Genomic DNA, 22,215 nt, shown 5'->3' with positions numbered 1-22,215 from the left:
AAAGGATACCATCCCTGTGTTCCCTCCAGAGGGAGATTTCTCCCACACGCTCCCCCTCTGCCTGAAACGCCTCCAATGGAGGATTTACTTCCTTAAAATGGTGACATAACTATGTAAAACTTGTGCTTCTATTGGCTAGCGCTCCAACACATTGTACATGATAGGGTAAAGGTTGGGACATCTCTAAGCGGTTGACCAATCACAACAGAGCCGGCCTCCTAACCAATCAGAGCAGACTGGGCTCTGGTTTCAGACAGAGGGTGAAAAGAGGTGCTGCAGCACAGGCAGTATGAGAAAAATAAAGAGCTTTTTGAATATTAAAGCATTGAGACATGTCACAGTACAGACACTGAATACTAATATGAACCTGAAAATGAGCATGAAATATCGTCTCTAAAACTTGAGCTCACCTTTCCCTCATAGATGATGAGCAGTGAAGAGGAGTAGAAGCGGTAGGACGCCTGCCTCTCCAGCACCTCCTTCAGGCTGCGCAGCTTTTTCAGGATTGGCTCAAAGAGGTCCTGCCTCAGACCCTTCCCGTTGTGCATGTACTGGAAGAGTGCCTCGCGGAAGCCTTCGATTGACAGGCCGCGGCCGTAGTACTTGTTCCTGCAGAGGTAGTGACCGGTGCTCAGCTGGTACACCTGCAGGGACACAGAGTGGGAACAGTCAAACACCTGCTGCTGACGGCATCGCTACAAATGTTCATATTTAAGATTAGACATTTGATGCCTTCAGTTGTTCAATCAGGGTTCGAAGGGGTTACTTTAAAAATGTATTCTGTTACAAATACTAGTTTCCTGTAAAATATGTTGTATCAGTAACCTATTCAGGCAGTAGTCTATACACCAACAATGAAACACATGAGCACATACTACAGTTTAAAAAAGCAGAAAGTCTGAGCTGACAGAAAATTCTCTAGTTTAATACATACAATTAAGCTCACACAAACTCATGTATAGGTTTTTCACCAAGCAGATTCAGGCAGTAGGCGTATAGACACTTAAAGTGTTAACCTACAGAACAGTACAGCTTATAGATAAGTAATAACAGTAATCTGATAATATCTTTCTTTTATGTTACATGCGAACCCTTACTCCCCAAGCAGTCATTTTGCAGACGGTGTTCCAAAACTTTCCATGATATCAAATTCACAAACTTTAAGAGTTCATTTCAGGCACAACCTCACACAGCAGAGTTGCATGTAAGGTATGTCTGTAACAACAATGTTTTTATTTGGACAAGCGTCTATCAGGCAGGTGGGGCGTTAAAAATGTTGCAACTTCAACTAAAGTTTTACTCGTTTTTTTTGTTATAAAAAATAATTTATATTTGTTTTCTTGCAGAAAATATATACATTCAACATTCAATGACCCATGTCTGTGTATGTACATTTAAGTATTTTCAAAGACTAATGTACAAACCTAAAGGATTTCAAATTGACATGTGCCCTACAGAGAAAGGAGCCTGTATTACTTCGCCCTTCATCCTCAGCTGATCATTGTAAAGGTGTTGCTGTACCTGCATGCCACACACTCTGACTCCCAGCGTGGCTGAAGTGCTCTGTTCACATTTCTTCATCTGCCGGGCCGCCTTTTCCTCGGAGGCGTCGTCTCCGTGCTGCCTGGTGCCCATCTTCAGATCCAGGATGCAGGGGTAGGAGAAGTGATGAACCACGTTCTCCAACAGCAGAAACTCTGGTTCAAACGATGCGGTCAAGGAGCAAACTTTTCTTTCTAAAACAAATCATTCCTGATCTTCTCCACCCATCTTGTTATATGGGCGTGGAGAAGATCACACAACAGATTATTATGCTTTGCATTTAATTCAGAAAAAAAAACGAAATAAAATATGGTAACAATTCTAGAAGCACAAAGAAAAGTGTACAAAGGTCCAATAAGGAATTATAATTCCATTCTTTGACCATTTTGTTCCACATTAACCTCTGCAGCAAATGTTGAGTTTGATCTTAGCAACTATTTAAAAATGGTAAATGAAAAGAGACTGAAACGCATAGGCGGCGCGTGAGGCTCAGGTTTATTATTTATTATTTGTTATTTAGCCTTCCCAAACCTGAGCCTCATGCGCCGCCTATGCGTTTCAGTCTCTTTTCATTTACCATTTTTAAATAGTTGCTAAGATCAAACTCAACATTTGCTATGCCTATGCGTTTCAGTCTCTTTTTCTCTTGTACAAAGTTAGCCTCCGGCGTCTATAGAAAAGAGATCAACTCAGTAAAAGCACCGCCTGCTGACCAATCAGAGCTCAGTGTGCTGAGTTTAAATCTATCAAGTCTTATTACAGGATAAAGGAAATACAATTTAAACTGCCGTATGCAGAGAAGACGCCGACGTGTCGCACTTATCATTCATATCACATCATCAATCAGATCATCGATCATATAATATCACAATATCATATATTTCCTTATCTGAGTCAGCTTCTCGAGCCGTATGTGGCCGTGCAACACTTACAACACATTAGGTTGACGAAACACTCAACTCAAATGTAATCAAAGTCAGATCCACTCGTGTCTAAAATGGGGCAGTGATATCATAAAACTGTTGTACGCTTTCAAAGACTCGGTAGTTATTTTTTAACCAGTTATTCTGTATTCACCTTGCAGCTATGTGGCTTGTATCCTGGATTATAAATTTAAGTCATGGATGTTTAAAGTTCATATTTGTCTAATATTAGTTTACTTTTCATTAATGAAGTATGACGATGCGTTGTCAGTACACTTGTCCCTGTTTGTGATTGGTCAAATGTAGCTAACCCCGCCCCTTTCACGTGAACGCGCTCTCAGCTGGAGAGAGGATCCCTGGCTTGATTTACCGACTTGATAACCAGCGTCGTAGGACCGCTTAGCGAGATCTCGTTTGTTAGGGTTAGTTAAGATAACTCAAACATATCCAGGGTCTGTTGAACTGGCTTCTTAGTACAGGCCACAGGTGGCTGCATAGCAGCGCTAATGTCAAAGACACAAACATTATACATTATATTTTTATTTTACCAGGATGCAGTGACACAAATATTTGGGAAGGCTTAGCCATCCCTAGCCTACAGTACCCGCCGCCTCTGCTGAAACGTATTTGTGGGAACTAAAGTAAGTTTAAATGATTTAGTTAAATTAAAACGTTAGAAGAAGAAGAAGTCAGGCCTTAAGAAGTGGATAAATATGATTAGGCACAGGACAGACGAAGTGAAAAGCTGACAGTCTGACCCGTCCACAGCCGGCTGTTTGAGCTGCTCTGCCTGGACACAGATGGACCTCGCTGAGGACAGTGTGTGTGTTGTTGTGCTTTCCAAACAGCTGCTCTCTTTGAAGCTCAAGATCAAAACATGACCTTTGGCCTGATAACCTCACCACCTCCTCCTTAGTCTCACTGACATTTACATTCAGTGCCTCTCATTGCATTGGTACACTCCACCAGGGCTGCAACTGACAACTATTTTTATCGTCTGATAATCCGTCGGTTATTTACTGAATGAATAAATAATTTATTAGGATGAAAAACTTATCAAAAATGGTAAAACATTTTTGATAAGTGTTTCCCAAGCCCAATTGACTACTTCAAATGTTTTGCATCTCTAAACTTCAACTCCAAAAAGTGGGCAGTGGGTTTCTCCTGGATGATATTTTTCAGCCAGCACGATTCACATGAGTTACTCAGTGCTTGTATTAACACATTTATATCATTTCTACAGCCACATTCCCTCAGGTGCTGTGACACAGCAGGCCTTCACGCATATTTTTGCATTATTTATCAACAACAAGGTCAAGTTTATTTTTGATGTTGGAAAAGGTAGTCTGACGAAAACAAATCTAAGGTATCATTTATTTTCAAGAGCTACACGTTTTAAATAAGAACATTCATTGGATTAAATGACTAATTTCAGGTTCATTGAATCGACTCTCTAAAATGATTATAACGTGTAAACTTGATGTTTTGACAGCCGTGGGAAAGCTAGTAACTACCCCTTGATTGAAATGCAAAGCACACAGTGAGAATGGGAGGATGTGGTTGGTTGAGAAAGGATACTAAAGAGTTTGCGGTCCTTGGACTCGGACCTCATGCGGCTGAGCTGCTGCTTGTGGCAGCGCAGGCTCCAGGGGTTGTGGCTGATCTTCTCTGAACTCAAACCGCTGTTCCAGTCCAACATCTGGAAGGGAACGTCCGAGTGCAGCTTCGGGTCGAGCCGTGGACTCTTCAGCTCTGCAAGACTGCAGAGGAGGAGAGAGGATTATTACTTGATTGGTCATTTCTAAAAGTCCAAACAATCTGTCTAAATTAAAGTCTAGATATTCAAATAAAGTCTATTTTGTGATTACAGCACATGTTCACCTACATTTTGCACTGCCAGCAGCAATTTGTCTCAGTTTGCGCACATCTTTTTCATCTAGTTGAGTCTAAAATTCATTTTGTTACATTTGCTGAAATTCTTCTTACATGCCTACAAAAATGAATTAATCAAATGCCCTGACCAAAAATGCCATACCAGCAGCTTTGAGAGGCAGCAGTTTCTAACTGTAAACTAGCTAAACACGAACGTCCGCATTATAAAATGCGGATTTTTAGCAGGTACAATGTTTACCATGCTTACTATCTAATTTTCAAGTGTTAGCATGCTAACACTTGTCTTTGACAGCATTACATCAGCACTGAAAACAAAGTACAGCAGATGAGGAAGTCATTAGTCTGTGGAAAATGTAGAGTATATGGTCACAAAACAAAGTATTAGACAAATTAAAATGTTGACCTGGAGAAGGAGGAAAAATATGAAGATCGCTATTTAATTATAATTCATGCACTGCACTGGCAAACATTTGTAAAGACCCTACGTGAGTTTGGCTACAATGTACAGCAAATGTACGCCATAGAAATAAAACACATTCCCTCAAATGTTCATATTAAAGCTGCATTCTGGCTGCCTCTCGTTGAAAGAGTGAGCTTGGCATTATGGACTGGATCAAGACTCCAGTAGAGTGATGAACGACTACATTTCCGATTAAGCTTCGTGGCCACAGATGCAATGTTATTTCTTTTAAATCGTTCTAAATTCTATTATTTGTTTGAGGGGTCAATACATGTCTTCGACATGTCAGAAAATGGCGCCTGTCACAATTTCTCGGAGCCAAATGGGACATCTTTCAGCCAACAGACCAAACTCCAGAGATATGTAATTCACTATCATATAAAACAGAACAAATAATACAATCCTCAAGCTGGAACAAAGGTTGTTGAACGAATTTGACATTTAAATAATAAATAAGTATAAATTAACCAGTTTAAAATGTTTCCAACTCTAAAACAACTTCTTCCAGTAATATGATCTTACTTATCAGAGGCCTCTGGGTCATGTGACTCCCTTCTGTCGGGCCGATCCTCCTTGTGTTCAGAGGAAGAGCGGTGGAGGCTGCGCCGGGAGTGTTTCCTCCGCGGCTGCTCCCTCTCGGGGGGGTCACGCTCTTCGTGCTCGCAGGGCCCTCCCTCCATGTTGCTCTCCACATACGGGTAAGCCACCAGGTTGATGTAGCCGTCAGAGTCGCCCTCGAAACAAACCAGCACCACACCTGACAGGAGGGAGAAAATAAAGACAGGAAGGTCAGATACGATCTGATGATACTTCATGGCAGTTCCAAAAAAAATGTAAGACAGAAAACATTGGAAAATACATTTTACAATAACTGAAGCACAATAACACATATACTGTCAAACACATGGTTAGGGTCAGAGACATTATCGTTGGCAAACCTCAATCTGTTACCAACTAACTACCAATGGTAGTGGGCAGAGGTCCAGGCGGGCTAAATATAGACTCCTTATGGATCACTGTTGTCATGGCACTTGGACCGCCAACACCAGCAAGGTGAACTGGTGGGAATAAAGATAATCTGAGAGCTGCAGGTCAGTGTAGTGGGAATATATGCACCAAGGTAAATAGAAAAATAATAAACAGTGATGTTTAACCTTTGAATCATGACCACCTCAAAATAATCACATTGGTGTTTGTAAGCACATTGATCGACACAAATGTCTGCACATTAAGCGGTAGATTCACTGTCTGCTGGCAACTGGTTTAATGCGCTTTGGTGTCTAAACATATTGGCATATGATTACTGTAAGCCCCACAGCTAAGCACACACCTTTTTGAGGGTATGTCCCATTCCAAAATATCTTATATTATTAACACATTTTATATTAATAATATTGTTAGTCTATAATGTCAAAGAATATTATTTTCTTTAATTATTATGTTTTTAATGTCTAAAACAATGTGTCTAAATTACAATCTAGATATTCATTTTACAATTATGAACAAAAGTCGTTTAGAGTTTTTCGCATTACTGACTTTAAACTCATTATGATCTAAAGTTGAGTATGCAGCGGCTTCAACTGTATAGTATCTGGTATTTTGAGAATGTGAGAAATGCCTTGATGTAAACCCATTTTCAAAGAATTTTTGAGTAGAAGATATCGGATTATTGGATTTACTCAAACGCCCCAGAATGCATTGCGTTTCTTGAGACTGCAAAATGGATTAAATAAAGAGCTGTTGGTTAACATAATGACGATTGATGGCAAGTGGCATTAAGCAGCAACGAAGAAAAAAGCTGGAACTAATAAAAATGATATTTAACCATAAAATATTTAGGAATTATAATTTGCCTTAAAATAACTATAGAAGATTTTAAATTAGGTAGTTTTTGGAAGTAAGCAACCGTTATGTTTAGTTTCCTTTGTGAAACCGCTATGTACTTAAGGAATGTTCGCAATGTTGAACAGCTCCTGTTTTGTTTTACATATCATAATAAAGACTGCATTATATTCATAACTAAATGTTTGTTTGTTGATGCTATCTTGTGACCTGACACATTTCTTGTGAAATGTTTTCCTCTTTTACATTGCTTGTTTAAATGATAATAAGGTCACATGATGTAGGAGAGGGTGAGGTGTGTGTGTGTGTGTGTGTGTGTGTGTGTGTGTGTGTGTGTGTGTGTGTGTGTGTGTGTGTGTGTGTGTGTGTGTGTGTGTGTGTGTGTGTGTGTGTGTGTGTGTGTGTGTGTGTGTGGTCTGTCAGAGTGTGTTTGGGTCTGTTACTATAGCAAATGCGAGTGAGAGCAGCTACATGATGTGGCTGGTGATGGAGAGCAGAGCAGCCAGAACACTTCACTGCGAGTAAACATCCGTACTTCCGTCTCTCTCTGGTTCTGCACCAGACACTGAACCCAGAGCAGTAAAGACAGTTTAGAGCAGTGTGTGAAATACGGGGTAGCAGGAGGGGCTGACCTGGAAGCCCATTTGATTTAAGTACAGCGGCCTCTGACCTGTTGCCCTTTGCTGTAAGTCATGCCCTTTATTTCCTAATTTCCTGTCTATCTTCAACTGTACTACTATTACTAAGGAAATAAAGCCCACAAATATTTGTTTGTAAAAAAAGGGACTTGAATTTTCCTGGAAGCAACATATCTTGGGGTGTTGCAAAAAACCTCATAATAATCAACCATTAAATTAAAACATAAAAGCTTGCTGTCATGCAAACACTGAAAAAGAGATATCTTATCTTATCTTACAGGCACATCATATCAACTTACTTGGATATATATTTAACATATTCATAATAATTCTTATCAGTAAATATGTTGACATTTTGTAGATGTTGCTATATATACTGTCTCTTATATGTTATTCCAATTACCCTCGTTTGAATTCCTCATCTTATCCTATCTTCTCCTATCTTATTTTACCTTAATCTGATTTTGATACATTTCAATCAAATCATTTAGTCCAGCAGTAAGCAAGACGGTGTGCACATGTTTTTACTTTCACTCAAAGCATTTCTCATCCTTAAATGAATATGACAAATTGAAATATGTTTTACATTTTTTTTTTTTTTTTTTGTGTAGCTATTTGAACTGCTCATCATATAATAGGATTTGTATAGGTCAGGATATACAACAAAAATCCAGCTGGCAGCCATGGCTACAGTAATACTTCAAATCAGTGAGTTGTGACTGACCTTTATACTCTGGAGTGAACTCCTTCATGTCTGGAGGCAGAGACTCGTAGAAGCGCTGCTCTCTGCTGATCAGAGGCTTACACACCGTGTGGTCATCATAACGCATCATACTGGTGTGACCCCCCACCTGCACACACAAACACACACACATGAAAAACAGACAGAGGATAGCAAAAATGACAGAAACTCTATGGTTGTCCATATAGTGCTCTGTCGTTTATGTGCAGCTGCTTCGAGTGCTGTAGAAAATATCTCAACTCTCAGAAAATCGCTGGGGACATCATTCATGTAGACATGAACTTTATTCAAACAAAATCTTCCCGTTGTTGCTTATGGTGAAAAACAATGTCAACAAATAGAGGGTAACACCAATCGATAATAAAAAGTAAAAGGGCGATGCAGATCTGTCAAATCACGGCAGTTAGAGGTCATTTTGTTGTTTTTTGGATGAAACACCAGAATAAGGCTCTCCAAGCACACCGTCAGCGCATTTCTTTGGAAAAATCCTGGACGTGAAGGTTTTTTTTCTCATAAAAAGAACTGTATCATCAGCATTGAGCTGGAACATAACGTCAGCTTTTCCGTCACACACGTCACCGCCACCCACCTGGTGTATGAAGGGCTCCAGTGGGACGCCTCCTGGCCGTGATCGTAGTGTAGCCCCTCCCCCCTGCGCCACACCCTGTAACTTGTTCTCCATGTTGTTGGTGTGAGGGAGGCACATGGCTCCTGGAGGACGGACCGCGCCTCCTCCTGCCGAGGAGAGAAGGATTTAAGGTGTCAGAGAAAACTGATGTGGATTTATGTCACAGTTGAGCACTCTTTAGATGAAGTATGCTCTTACGATGGCCGATTTGTTTGAAAATACCCGTCGCCAACATATTTGATTTCCAGTGGTGCTTTACCCTTTCATTAGTTTCCTTTATTGATAGGGATTCTATTCTAGTCTATAAAATGTCAGAAAATAGTGAAATCTTTTATTTAACATGAGAATACTGAAAAGGTAACCAACGATGTATTCTATGTCCTCTGAGTATCACACTACATTTCAGGGCAGTCCTGGTTTCACCTTGGGCATTGGCTCTGGAGTGCAGTGATGGGGAGGGGGGGGCGCAGGGCACCACGGGCTGCTGGGAGCGCACGCCGGCCCCTGGGGGAGGCGGCGCCAGACCGAAAAACCACCTCGCAAAGCCTCCAATCAGAGTACTCTAATCCACCGCTGGCAGCACGGGCACCCAAGTCAGGATGGTGGGAAGCGGGGCAACGACTTTGGGGAGGGAGGCAGGGGGAATCAGGGTGTCAGGGTCACCACTTCCTGTAGAGAGAGGAAATACAAATTACCAGTTGAGTTTATATTATGTATATTTGTGAATCTGCTGCAACTAAAACTAATCTAAAGAGCTAAAGGAGGATCATTACAAACAGTCATCAGATCCATTGTTAATAGAACAAATATTAATGAGAGCGGTTATATTTTGGGGATAAATGCAGAAATGTGTTTGACAGGTACAATACAACAAAAAAAACCTGGGCCTACACACATCCTACAAATACAATTATGATTATAAAGTAAGTACAATTTAAATAAGTGTATATACATACATACACATTCAATATTAAAAAAACTAAAATATATATTTATAATATAAAATGAAATACAAATGATTAAAATTATTATTTCTTAAGATGGGTGAAGTTATCTCAGGGTTCTTTTTCAAACAATGGGTTGAGTTTGATTTGAACTGGTGGAGCATGTTCAGAATAACAACAGCCTGACAAAAACACATTTTAGGACAAACTTCCTGACACATGATGTTTCAACCCGCTATCAAAATAAAACACAAACACCGTTTTCTGGGCATGTTGCCACAAACAGTTGACATCAACTGTTTCAGCACGTCAGCATTGAGAGACTGTCCCACAGAGGAAAATCGTGTGTCCGCACGCACACACAGATCATCTTCAAATGCAGACATACATTTTTATTCTGTACGTAGTTAAATTAGGAGGACATAATAATAATAATAATAATAGATTTAATTTGTTAGCGCTTTTACAGGTGCTCAAAGACGCTTTACAGATAATAGTGAAGAAAAAAAGAAAAGAGAAGAAAGGAACAACAAATAAATATATAGTTAAAGTTAAAGTCAAATAATACAAAAACAATCACACATGAAAAGCCAGATTGAAGAGGTGAGTTTTTGTAAGTGTTTTGAAGGTGGTGAGGTCGGTGCAGTCTCTGATGGGTTGTGGGAGTGAGTTCCAGAGGGAGGGGGCAGCGACGGAGAAGGCTCTGTCCCCCCAGGTCCGGTGATTGGTGCGGATGGGGATGGATAGGAAGTTGGCTTCTGATGAGCGGAGGCAGCGGGAAGGGGTGTGGTGGTGCAGCAGGTCTGTGAGTTAGGGGGGGGGCCTGGTTGTTGAGGGCTTTGTAAGTTATGAGGAGGACTTTGAAGTGGATTCTTTGACGGACGGGGAGCCAGTGGAGGTTCTGGAGGATGGGAGTGATGTGGTCTTGGGAGCGGGTGTGGGTGAGGAGGCGGGCAGCAGAGTTCTGGATATGTTGGAGTTTATTGAGGAGGTTGGATGGTATGCCATAGAGGATTCTATTGCAGTAGTCGAGTCGTGAAGTGATGAATGCATGAATCAGGATTTCAGCAGCAGAGGAGGAGAGTGATGGGCGGAGACGGGCAATGTTTTTGAGGTGGAAAAAGGTGGTCCTGGTGATGTGATTTATGTGGTGGTTGAATTTGAGCTGACTGTCGAAAATGACTCCGAGGTTGCGGATGTGAGGGGGGGGAGATAGAGTGTGGCTGTCAATGGTGAAGTTGAAATTCTGGATGTCTTTGATACGGGATGGGGGGCCGATGATGATGATGTCTGATTTGGCACTGTTCAGTTGGAGATAGTTTGTTTGCATCCATGCTTTTATTTCTGAGAGACAGTTGGTGAGAGTGGAGTGTGTTGTGGGGGTGATGGTTTTTGTTGAGATATAAAGTTGGATGTCATCGGCGTAGCAGTGAAATTGAAGGTTGTGGCGACAAATTATTTTGCCAAGGGGGAGCATGTAAAGGATGAAGAGAAGGGGGCCAAGCACCGAACCCTGGGGGACGCCTTGGGACAAAGGAGCAGTGGAGGAGGTGCAGTTGTTGATGTTGATAAACTGATGTCTGTCGGTGAGGTAGGATTTCAGCCAGGAGAGTGCAGTGTCAGTGATGTTGAGTGATGATTCGAGGAGGGACAGCAGGATGGTGTGGTTGATGGTGTCGAATGCTGCGGTGAGGTCGAGGAGGATGAGGATGTTCAGGTTGCCGGAGTCAGAGGAGAGGAGGAGGTCGTTTGTGATTTTCAGAAGAGCTGTTTCTGTGCTGTGTTTTGATCGGAAACCGGATTGAAATGGCTCAAAGAGGTCATTGGAGCTGAGGTGGGATTTTAGTTGTGAGGCAATGACACGTTCAAGTATTTTTGACAGAAAGGGGAGATTTGAGATGGGCCGGAAGTTGGACATGATGTCAGGTGTGAGTCCAGGTCTTTTGAGAATGGGTGTGACAGCAGCCAGTTTGAGAGAGGGGGGAACTGATCCAGATCTGAGGGAGGAGTTAATGATGGTGGCGATGAGCTGGGACATGGCAGGGAGGCTCTCTTTAACAAATTTGGAGGGCATTGGGTCAAGTGTGCAGGTGGAGTTAATTCCAGTCATGAAGTTGGACAGTTGCATGGGGGTCACAAGGGAGAAGTGGGACAGGGGCTGTGAGGTGAAGGGGGGGGAGCCAGGAGAGGAGGTGGGGGGTGCTGATGAGGGTGTCAGATTGCTGTAAATGTTGCTGATTTTGGTTTGGAAAAACGAAAGGAAGGAGTTGCACTGTTTGGTGGTGAAGGACGAGGTGGCGTTGTCACAGGGTTTGAGAAGTTTGCTGATGGTGGAGAACAGACGCTTGGGGTTGCTGGAGCCAGACTGAATGAGTTGTGAGTAGTAATTAGACCGGGCTGCTTTGAGTGCATTACTGTACTGCTGGAGATAGTCTTTGTAGATTTGAAGATGGACTGTTAGTGTGGTTTTCTTGTGTTGGCGTTCAAGTTGACGTTTCCTTGATTTCATTTGGCGGAGTTCGGGGGTATACCAGGGGGCGGAGTGTATGAAAGAGACATTTTTTTGTTTTTGTGGGGGCCAGTTCATTGAGACAGAAGGAGAGGGTGCTGTTATAATAGTCCACAAGTTCAGATGGGTTTTCAGAAAGTGGTGGGGGGGGAAGGCAGACATCTTGCAGGTAATGGAGGCAGTGATTGCTGAAGGTGAGATGGATTTGAGGTTTCTGTAGGTTATTGTGCGTTTTTGCTTTTGGGCGGGGATGGGGATGTTGATATCCATGATGATGGCCAGGTGATCAGAGATGTGGAGATTGAGGCTGGACAGATGATGGATGGTGAGACCAGTGGAGCAGACCAAGTCCAGGATGTGACCACGGCTGTGTGTTGGGAAGTTGATGTGTTGAGAGAAGTTGCAGCAATGAAGGGTTTCCTTAAATTCAGAGGCATATTTGCAGGTCGGGTCATCAATATGAATGTTAAAATCCCCTAAGAGGAGAACAGATGGGGATATGGCAGAAAGCTGAGTGAGAATGTCAGAGAGGTCAGAGAGAAAGGAGGGGTTTGGCTTCGGGGGACGGTAGATGATGGCTGTGACCAGGGGAGTGGGACCAGAGAGTTTAAAGATCAGGTGTTCAAATGAAGAAGCATCAGGGATGGGGATTATGGTAGCTTTTATTTCCTTTTTGATAATAGCAGCTATACCACCACCCCGCCCTTGTGGGCGAGGTTTGTCAATGTATGTGAATCCTGCTGGGGTGATTTGATTTAAAGAAAAATAGTCCAGGGGCTTTTGCCATGTTTTGGTCAGATACAGAAAGTCCAGGTTATTGTCTTTAATGAATTCATTCAGAATGTGGCTTTTATTGTGGATGGAGCGTGTGTTGAGCAGGGCTGCTCTGAGGTGACGTTGCATTGGGGGGGGGTTGTGTGGACCGGGGAAGTGGAAAGAGATTGGTCAGATTCACGTGTTTTTTGTTGTAATGGCGTAGTGTGGGCGCGTGACAGGACCGAATGGACGGGATGGAGTGTGGAGACGTGGAATGAAATAAAAACTTACGGCCAGAGCCTCTGTGTGGAGGACGGCGTTTGCGGAGTATTTCGTTATCTGCGAGGATGTCCATGCAGTCCGGAGGCAGGCGGTTATTAAAGGAGTGGAGATCTGACAGGGAGTAGAGCGGCGGCATGATCCCGTGAAGTGGCGCTAGCACGGAGCTAGCTAATGCTGGCGACCCGGACAGCAGAGACCAGGAGCCGGATGACCGTAGAAGAAGGAGCGGTGTGAGTCCAGATAAAATGAGAGTGATAATCCACAGCATATCAGGAGAATGATTCCAGTGGTTTCCGGAGGAGAATCGTAGGAGGGGCTGACAGCCTGGTGCAGAGTGGGAGCCGGGTGTCCAGCCTACTAGCTTGTTAGCCAGCTTGTTAGCCACCGGCTGTAGGCGGCAGGGAGAGACGATGTCAGCGGGGAAGCCGGCTGATCCCAGCGGGATGGGAAGACCCACACGAGCCGCGGAGTTAGGGTGGAGTTAGGCTGGAGTTAGGGTGGAGACAGAATTGTTAGCTCGGCAGACTTCAGGGAGCCGAGGAGCATCTAGGTAGCAGCCTGCTAGGTCCGATAATGCTAGCTAGCTAGCGGGCTAGGGACCGATGAGCAGGAAAGAGCCAGCAGGTTGGAGATGACAACACATCTGATATTTTTGCTGATGACTGACGTTTCAAAAGTAGAGAGCCAGACAGGAGAGGTTCTAATCTGGACTAAAGAACAATATTTGGGGCGGAGGAGCGGCGAACAAACAACGCCAGCATCCTTGGCGACCCGGGAATGCAGCAGCACTGTCTGTCAGGGTCAGAAAATATGTCTTGTTGTAACTCATTTGGTTTATAAATCCCCCAAAATGTATGGGTAAATAAAAAAATAACTACTATATCATTAGGAACACTTCCTGAAACACACTTCACTCCCCAACACATGTTGAAAGATGCAGTTCATGGTTTTGTTTACCAACCGCATATGTCAACCCAGCTCTCTGTTGATTTAAAACTCAACTAATTAAATATTAATACTAAATCATTGTCAATAATAACCTAAAGGGATGATTTGATATTCAGGATTTACTGAATACAACGAGCAGCAGAATGAAATCAAAGCCCGTGTGTTACTGAGTATCATCCAAAACAAAAACCACAATAAATGATTAGCATTTGAAACCATGACACAGGATGCGTAAACAATGCGAGTACAAAACCATTTTTGTTTTATTATGACATCAAACATCTAAAGACGCGCCACAAATATAATAGAGCTTGTTTCCAAATGTGAATTCATTCATTCAAGAAATGACATTTTGAATTGATGTTCCACGTAGTGGAGAATAAAGGATGAGTTCAAAAGCCACATCGAGTTCAGCTCTCACACATGTTCAGGTGTCCAAATATCAAGGCCATATTTTCAAGATTTCCCCTCTCCTCCCTGCCTGCCTTTTCTCAAATCCCCCTCTACCTCCTCCTATCCAATCCCCATATATCCCATGATGCACCTCAAGGCTCCCCCAATATGAGTCATCCTTGCCTGCCTGAAGACATGAGAAGAAAGGAAGAGGAGGACATAAGAGAACAAAGACGATTGGGGAGGATTGGCAGGCTTGGCAGGCTATCATCATAGCCTGCTCGTGTGTGTTTGTGTGTGTTTTTGAAGGGCATCATCTGGTTAGTGTCAAGGCCACGGCAAGGCACGGTGCTCAATATCACAATGAGGGCTCAACATAATGGAGTAACACCAAACATAGTCTCCATATGCAACAGTTCAGACATGGCAAAACATTATTATTATTATTATTATTATTATTTTTAAATAACTCTTCTTTAGCAAGACGGACCTTTTTTTAATAACATTCCAAATGTAAAGTTAGAAGTTTCTCCAAAAATGTATGTGGTCCGTTAAAGGGCCCTATTATGCTTTTTGTGGTTTTCCCTTTCCTGTAGTGTGTTAGAGGTTTGTGTGCATGTAAATGGTCTGCTGAGGCTCAAATCCCTGTGTTCCCTCCAGAGGGACTTTCTGTCCCACACACCCTGCCTGAAACGCCTCCATTGGACTCCTTTGCTGTGAAGGCCTGGTTATAATAATATAGTTGTATAAAGAGTTTTACTGGAAATGTAGGGTTTCCCCAACGCAATGTTTCAATTATCAAGCCTAGCCAATCAATGCTGACTTGAAACTAACTTCAACTCAATGCAGTCTCCACTTGATTGTGTAAGTCTCTACTTGTTTTCACAAATTGAAGGCTTCTCTGATTAATTACCAAGAAGCAAACATACATTGATGAACCAAACTCCTGCTGAGTTGAATCAGAAAGATCGGTATTTTCTTTTACTACATGACCTTTAAAACATCTCTTAGTTCATTTCATGTGTCCTTTGCTTGTTTTCCCCTAAAGGTTAATACGTCTAATATTAGATTTTTTCTAGCATAAGCAACGGCACATGTGATTTCAGGCAATTCATTGATCAAAAGAATATTACTCTGCAACTCTGTATATAATCAGTTTGTCATTTTTATCTTCTTCCAGCTTCACAAATGTGCTGATTTGCGGTTTTCTTTCTTATGTGTTTATTTGACCATTGACAAAAACAATACATTTGAATTTGTCACTTTTGACACAAATTGTGGTGGCACTTTCATATATATATATACAAAAAAAAGAATCCATTAGATGAATTGATAAAGAAAGTCCTTATTGGTGTCAGCCCTAGTGTGGACATGCAATTGCCAGAAACAATTAAAACTATTGTATTATAGTGTACATTGAATGACTATAGTTCACAAGAAAGGGAATTGATTCACTTACAAAGACACAACCAAAACTAGACCATGGGTGTTTCTCAATGTCGAGGATGCTTGCTTCGTGGCATATGTCTTCCGAGTCATTTGCTTCAGAAGCTAGGCAAGAATACTTCCTAGCATTTGGCAAACGAAGAGTGAAACAGGCTAGCAAGTGTGCAGGTGTGCGTCATATGAGAGGCCCCGCCTTACATTTTCCGCCACAGATTTGGGGAAATTGGTTCGTGCGCAAAGCATTGTGGGGATTTTAAGACCGCGGAGTCTACACATGTGCAGCCTCAAAAAAATTCCAAACGAAGTATGCCGGGCTCGGTAGATTTCCAAGTATGCTGGGCATTGGAACAGTCCTTCGGCGGGACTCGATGGCGTAGTATGCTTGAAATATTGGCTCTGGAGCAGCTTTACTCGAGATTGAGAAACACCCTGTGTATCTAACTAAATAAATAAATAAGCAATTACACCTGCAAACCATCGGAGAGCTTTCATTGTAATTTTCATCACTGATACTTAGTAACTGATTGATTGTTTAATAGAAACCTTTGATTTAATGACATATATGTGTGCAACAAGTGAGCTGTTGATGTGAGAAGCTCCAGGCCCCAGACATCGCTGTCAAGGTAAGAAATGCTTTTCACCACCCTGTTCCTGTTACACACACTCGGACTGGGCCCACATCACAAGACTGCTCAAAGCACCCTGCACGCATCTAGCCACGATGGAAATGTCAACATCTAACTTCTGATCTCAAGTCACGATCCAAGCTTGACTGAGCACGAGCCTCAGATACACACACGTACACACATACAGACACTGAGAACAGTGTTTCCCATGAGGAATGCATTCTAAAGTTAGCAGCAAACAGTAAACATCAGGTCACATCTGTTCTGTTTTCTGGGATCAGTGGAATCACCCCGATGATCCATGACGTCTAACGTTCCGCTGCACTCGGCAACACACACGGAAGCATCTATCCAACACAAAGATATATGAGCACACATGCAACAAAGATTTCTGAGGTCCAGCTGCATACTCACATATTCAGCATGTGCCAAGACATTATTAATTAATACACTTTAGATATTTCATGGCAGAAAAAAGTCCAAAGCAAACATCACACAGAACAGGCTAAAAGAAGCATTAGTTCATCACTGAATTTCAATCACTGTTATTGTATATCAAATAATGCTGTCAAACATTAGGAGAATCCACAGTGGTTATTAAATCAAGGTTATATATTGACTTGCAATAACTTTGACTCCCCTAAATGTTAGCTTTTTAATGCATTAACACTTCATCTCTTACAAATGTGGTGTTAATGTGTGGAGATGATCCTGCTGAACATAGCGTGCAAGTATCATCAACTTGTGTTATGCTTTTTGAAACGCCTCCATTGGACTCCTTTGTTTACTCCTGTAACAGAGTGACATCACCAAGTAACACTCGTGTTTGTATTGGCTAGCAAAGTACATTTAGAGGGGGCCCTTATGGTGCTCACTTCTGGATTAGCCTACCCAAATCTGTCATCACTGCACCACTCTATTAGCCAACAATAGATTAAAGATTATGAACATGATAAAACATTATACTTGATAAACATCATCATGTTAGCATGCTGCTCTTAGCATTTAGCTGAAAGCATCTCTGTGCCCCAGTACAGTAGAGCCTGTGTGAACCTCTAGTGTGGCTGTTGTCTGAGATCAAAAGGTATCTGGTCACACAGAGGTACGTATCGGGGTGTTAAGTGAACAGCTGGTGTATGGTTACCCCTCTATACGGTGGTCTTGTGTCCCTTAGTGGGTCTATATGTGTCTCCTGTGAATTCCTGGCACACAGACAACAGGTGTGTGTTTCCAGCAGGCAGAGTCCTGTATGCAGTGTGATGCAGAGGGCTGGGAATAGGCTGGTGGAGGGCAGAGTCAAGGACGACTTGCCTCCTAACTGATGTCTCCTAAACACACTCTCCTCCTCTCCATTTCCCTCATCCCTCTGCCCAAATCCGCTCAGCTCCCTCTCTGTCTTTTTATCTCCTTATTTCTCTTTGGGCTGAATATCTCAGAAAATAATATTCAGTTTTATCTTATATTCTACTATTTGTTTTTGTATGTCAATAACACATGAAAACCATTACAAATACAGGTTGTTTTGTAGCCCCAGCCTGTGTTATAGCTGTGGGCTGCTTTCATATCATGCTGTTTTGTGTGCTATGTAAAATTAATTTGTTTCGATTCAGTGTCAGATAGCTCGGTGATCCATGCAGTGTTGGCTGCCTTGTCGCAAAGGTACCGTCGAAAAACAACATTGATCTCCTGCACACTTTCCCCTTCTGCCACCAGCTGCCAGCCGACTTGCCAAATGACCTCACTTTAAAAATGATTTGAGTATAGCGGCCTCTCTCGCATTAAAGCTACTGTACGTCTGCCACCGTTAGTCTATCAGACCTGTCGTATGCCTGTAGGAGGCAGCTCAGGAGTACGTGCTCCAAACAAACCAACAACATCTCTAATCGTTACACTATGTTCTGCCAGGTGTGGTGAATCACCTGAGCAGCCAGCCAATCTTATTAGAGGATCTGAGTGAGAATATCTTACATCATCAGCCATCACTGGGACAAAGCTGAGGCTCACTTGGGCTCTACGACACCGGCAGACTGATTAAGCTGCTATTTCTGACTGATGGACCATGTGTGTGTGTGTGTGTGTGTGTGTGTGTGTGTGTGTGTGTGTGTGTGTGTGTGTGTGTGTGTGTGTGTGTGTGTGTGTGTGTGTGTGTGTGTGTGTGTGTGTGTGTGTGTGTGTGTGTGTGTGTATGTTCCTTATTAAGTAGAGCCAATTAAGGACTTCCAGGGATCTCTAAATAGTAGAATGCGTAGTTTGGCAGCGAGTTGCATCTGTGTCAAGTTTAAAGGGTACTGATGAATGGCACAACATTTTCATTTCTAGAAGATGTTGACCTCCTGATAGTTTAGTTTAAAATAAAAAGGTGAGGTCATTACTGAACAGTATTTCCCCTATATACAAATAGTGGCGGCGCAGATCCGCTGCTGAAATATGAGCGCCGTTGCTAGGGGGCGCCAGCCAGGTACCAAAAAAACAAACAAAAAAAAAGTGTTCTTTTTTTAACTTTTTATCTTTCTTCTTAAAATAATAATAAGTGGCGACCCTTTTTCATTTTTGATTGTTTGCTATGTGGATTTGTAGTATTTGTGTTACTGTATGTTCAATAAAAGGTGTGTTTTTGCTAAATCTTGAGACATTGCCACTGTATGTACTAGGCAGGGCCAATTTCTGGCATAGGCGACACAGGCGGTCGCCTAGGGCGCCAGATCTGGGGGGTGCTGCGCTGGCAGCTCTGGGAGGGAAAAAACATTTTGACTGTTGGTGCTCATCCAAATGTTCGGCCTAGATGTAACAACATTCATAATTAAGTAAATGTAACACCCTTTTCACCCCGGATACACGTTTAATTTGCCCTGTACAATGGGTGCTGTAAGTGATGAAAGTGGGGGATGTTGGCTTATCAGGCGCCCGCAGCTCACAGCCAAAGTGCGAGCGTGGTAGCGAGAGAGCGAGCAAGGGAGAGGGCGCACCCGGTACCGGCGCTGTTGTTATTAGAATCTGGTGCTAGCTGCGCTAACGGATATAAGAAGTAGATGTTTCTACAACCAGGGTGGAGGAGAGCTCTCCTGTCAGACTGAGAGGCTCAGTGAGGTAAAGGACTCTCTGAGTATTTAGATAGTTAATTTTAGTCTAAGTTATCTCACTGGGTCTCAAACGTTTTGACCACAAATTATGTAAACACATATTTCCAAGACACAATCATTCCAATGTATACTATAGGACAGTAAACCAAAAATATCGTTTAAAGTTGGAGAGATACAAAAATATGCATAAATAAATAAATGTAGGTAAAATATGATATGAATGAACAACAAAAATAAAATAAGCTACATTTATTTTTTATTACACATGTTCATATACTTATTTGATTATTAAAATGTAAACCGATCTGTTTCATTTGGGCGAGTTGTGCCCCCTAGAGATTTTTCATTTATTCTTTACATATAAAATGTCGCCTAAAATCTCACCTAGGGCAGCAAATTGTCTAGAACCGGCCCTCGTACTAGGCCTCAAGAGCCTTTCTTGTACACATAGAAACAAATTGGCGGGGCGCACTTCGCACACACTAAAAGATTCCACGCGCTCCGCGCTCACATTTTGCTGGGCCCACGTGCCTTAGCACCGCTGCTATGACTCCATCCTAGGGGAAACACTGCTGAATCAAATCAAATCACTTGCCAGTGACTTTTCTGGCTACGTTTCATGTTTTCCCATTTGTACTTCTTACATCATCAGAGGTAGTGTGAAGTACTACTATAGCAGCGACACTAGATTAAAGTACATTGACAACTACTGTTAAACTTGCTCTCTATTTATGTCCCTTTTACACAAGTCCTAAAACTCAGAAGTTAGTTAGCATTTTACCACCTCCGGTTCCCTCGTTTCAGAGTCAATGGATTTTCTAACTAATTTTGGGAAAATAGCTCGAAATAAGGTCTGTGGTTGACACAAATTTAAGAGACGAATCACGTTTTGTTCTACCACATTAAATGCATCAGCAGTGACCCCACTGCTGATTTTTTAAGAGTTGACATGTCTGAAAAACGATGGTTGTTAACAAGTGGCTGAATAGGACTACAGAAGATGTCGAGGACGTTGTACGTCATTACGCCGAACACGTAAACACTTCCGCTAAGTTTGTTTTGTCCCTGTTCTGCTTGAAAGCAAGTAGCTGCCTCCTGCAAACTGTTAAAACAAACACTTCAACTTGTACAATTTTGAATCTGTATTTTTGAATACCGATCTTAAGTTGGCGTGACGTTGAAGTCATGCGATCCTGCTGTACTCGGCTGTAGTTCGTTTATAGCAAAACGTTAGCATTTTGAAATTATAAAAGTAGGGTAGACATGTGGAGATTATCCGGCTGAACAAAACGTGCATTTATCAAACAGGTTCGTTTTCCACGGATCTTATTTTTTTACAATATTCCAAAATCCTACGGAGAAATCCCATTGCTTTTTTGTCGAGGCAACCCTTGCGCAGCTTACTTCCGGGTCGGCCTACAAAGATACATCATCACTGCACCACTCTATTAGTTAGATTAATAGCTGCTGCAGATGGAATTAACATTAACCAGAATTAAAAGTGAGGAATGATTTCTTCTGACTTGTGGGGAAAACTTGAGGGGAAAAACCGGAGATGCCATGACATCTTGAGACAAAACCACACAACTAAGACATCTCTGGTTGAAATTGAGCCACAGAGGTTGTTACGTTAAACGTCAAGCAGAAATCTTTAAAAACCTTTTATGCAGGAATAGAAAAGGAAAAGTGACCAAAACGTTTTTGTATTTACCAGATACATATACATCATATTTGAATGATCAATGTGATGTAAAGTGAAACATTTTTTTCATCTAAAGAAAAATGCCATGCCTGAGTTTACAAACCCTAATGTGATTTGTTCAAATGAATGACTAATAAATGAATAAGTAATGACTGACCAATAAATCAATAATTCATGTTTTAATTGATACAGGGGGGGGGCTTTGGCTCAGTGAATAGGGTGCTGGACTTCGAATCAGGGGGTAGCAAGTTCGAGTCCCACTGCAGTCAGCATGTCGTTGTGTCCCTGGGCAAGACACTTCACCCCAAATTGCTCCAGTGGGAATTGTCCACAAGCGTCTAACAAATGACATGTGATGTAATATATAAAATCAATAATAAAAACTGCTCAGCACTACTCTGCTCCATCAATCGCAGCAAAGTGGATTGCAAAATGTGTCTCTCACCAACAAAACACTTATTTTACACAGCTGACTAAATGTGCTTTCAATCAACAAAGGCACCTGGTCCACCTGCATACAAAAACAGGTGTATGGTCAGCAGGCTATTATCTGTCAGAGGTCAACCACACTCATATACAGTTGCAAACATCTTAAACAATGGTAAAGCAACAAATTAGCCTAAATCATAAATACCAACACAGCTGGAAAATAATTGTCCTAATACTGGGAATATTTAATAAGAGATTAAGTTATGAGGCAAAGGGAATATATTATATTTACAGCGGTTACCTTATTGTGAAATGACAACAGCCACAGACCTGGTGACAAGTTGTTATAATGGACGTAGCTGTAAAGGTTTTTGTTAAATCAATTAACAGTTATGACAACTCTTGAATCAACATGTTTCTATTATCCTTAAC

At 42.0% G+C, this 22,215-nt stretch overlaps 1 protein-coding gene across 4 annotated transcripts in view; it reads right to left on the bottom strand.

The window, feature by feature from the left end:
- ip6k1 (inositol hexakisphosphate kinase 1) overlaps positions 1 to 22,215 on the bottom strand; it is a 31,032-nt gene that overhangs the window by 4,657 nt on the left and 4,160 nt on the right. For 3 of the 4 annotated variants that reach the window (XM_079680427.1, XM_079680429.1, XM_079680428.1), the window contains exons 2-8: positions 9,092 to 9,337; positions 8,630 to 8,775; positions 8,023 to 8,149; positions 5,341 to 5,575; positions 4,044 to 4,225; positions 1,522 to 1,703; positions 411 to 644 (exon numbers count right to left, since the gene is read on the bottom strand). In XM_079680427.1, coding sequence (XP_079536553.1) covers positions 411 to 644; positions 1,522 to 1,703; positions 4,044 to 4,225; positions 5,341 to 5,575; positions 8,023 to 8,149; positions 8,630 to 8,746 — 1,077 coding nt within the window. In that variant the 5' untranslated portion in view covers positions 8,747 to 8,775; positions 9,092 to 9,337. The remainder of the gene's footprint in view (positions 1 to 410; positions 645 to 1,521; positions 1,704 to 4,043; positions 4,226 to 5,340; positions 5,576 to 8,022; positions 8,150 to 8,629; positions 8,776 to 9,091; positions 9,338 to 22,215) is intronic. The other variant, XM_079680430.1, reaches the window with a different exon arrangement.

The sequence above is a fragment of the Notothenia rossii genome (genome assembly GCF_949606895.1).
Source record: "Notothenia rossii genome assembly, chromosome: 5".
In the NCBI taxonomy this organism is placed as follows: domain Eukaryota; kingdom Metazoa; phylum Chordata; class Actinopteri; order Perciformes; family Nototheniidae; genus Notothenia; species Notothenia rossii.
Note: the sequence above shows the minus strand (reverse complement) of the source record. Positions and strands in the feature narration are given on the sequence as shown.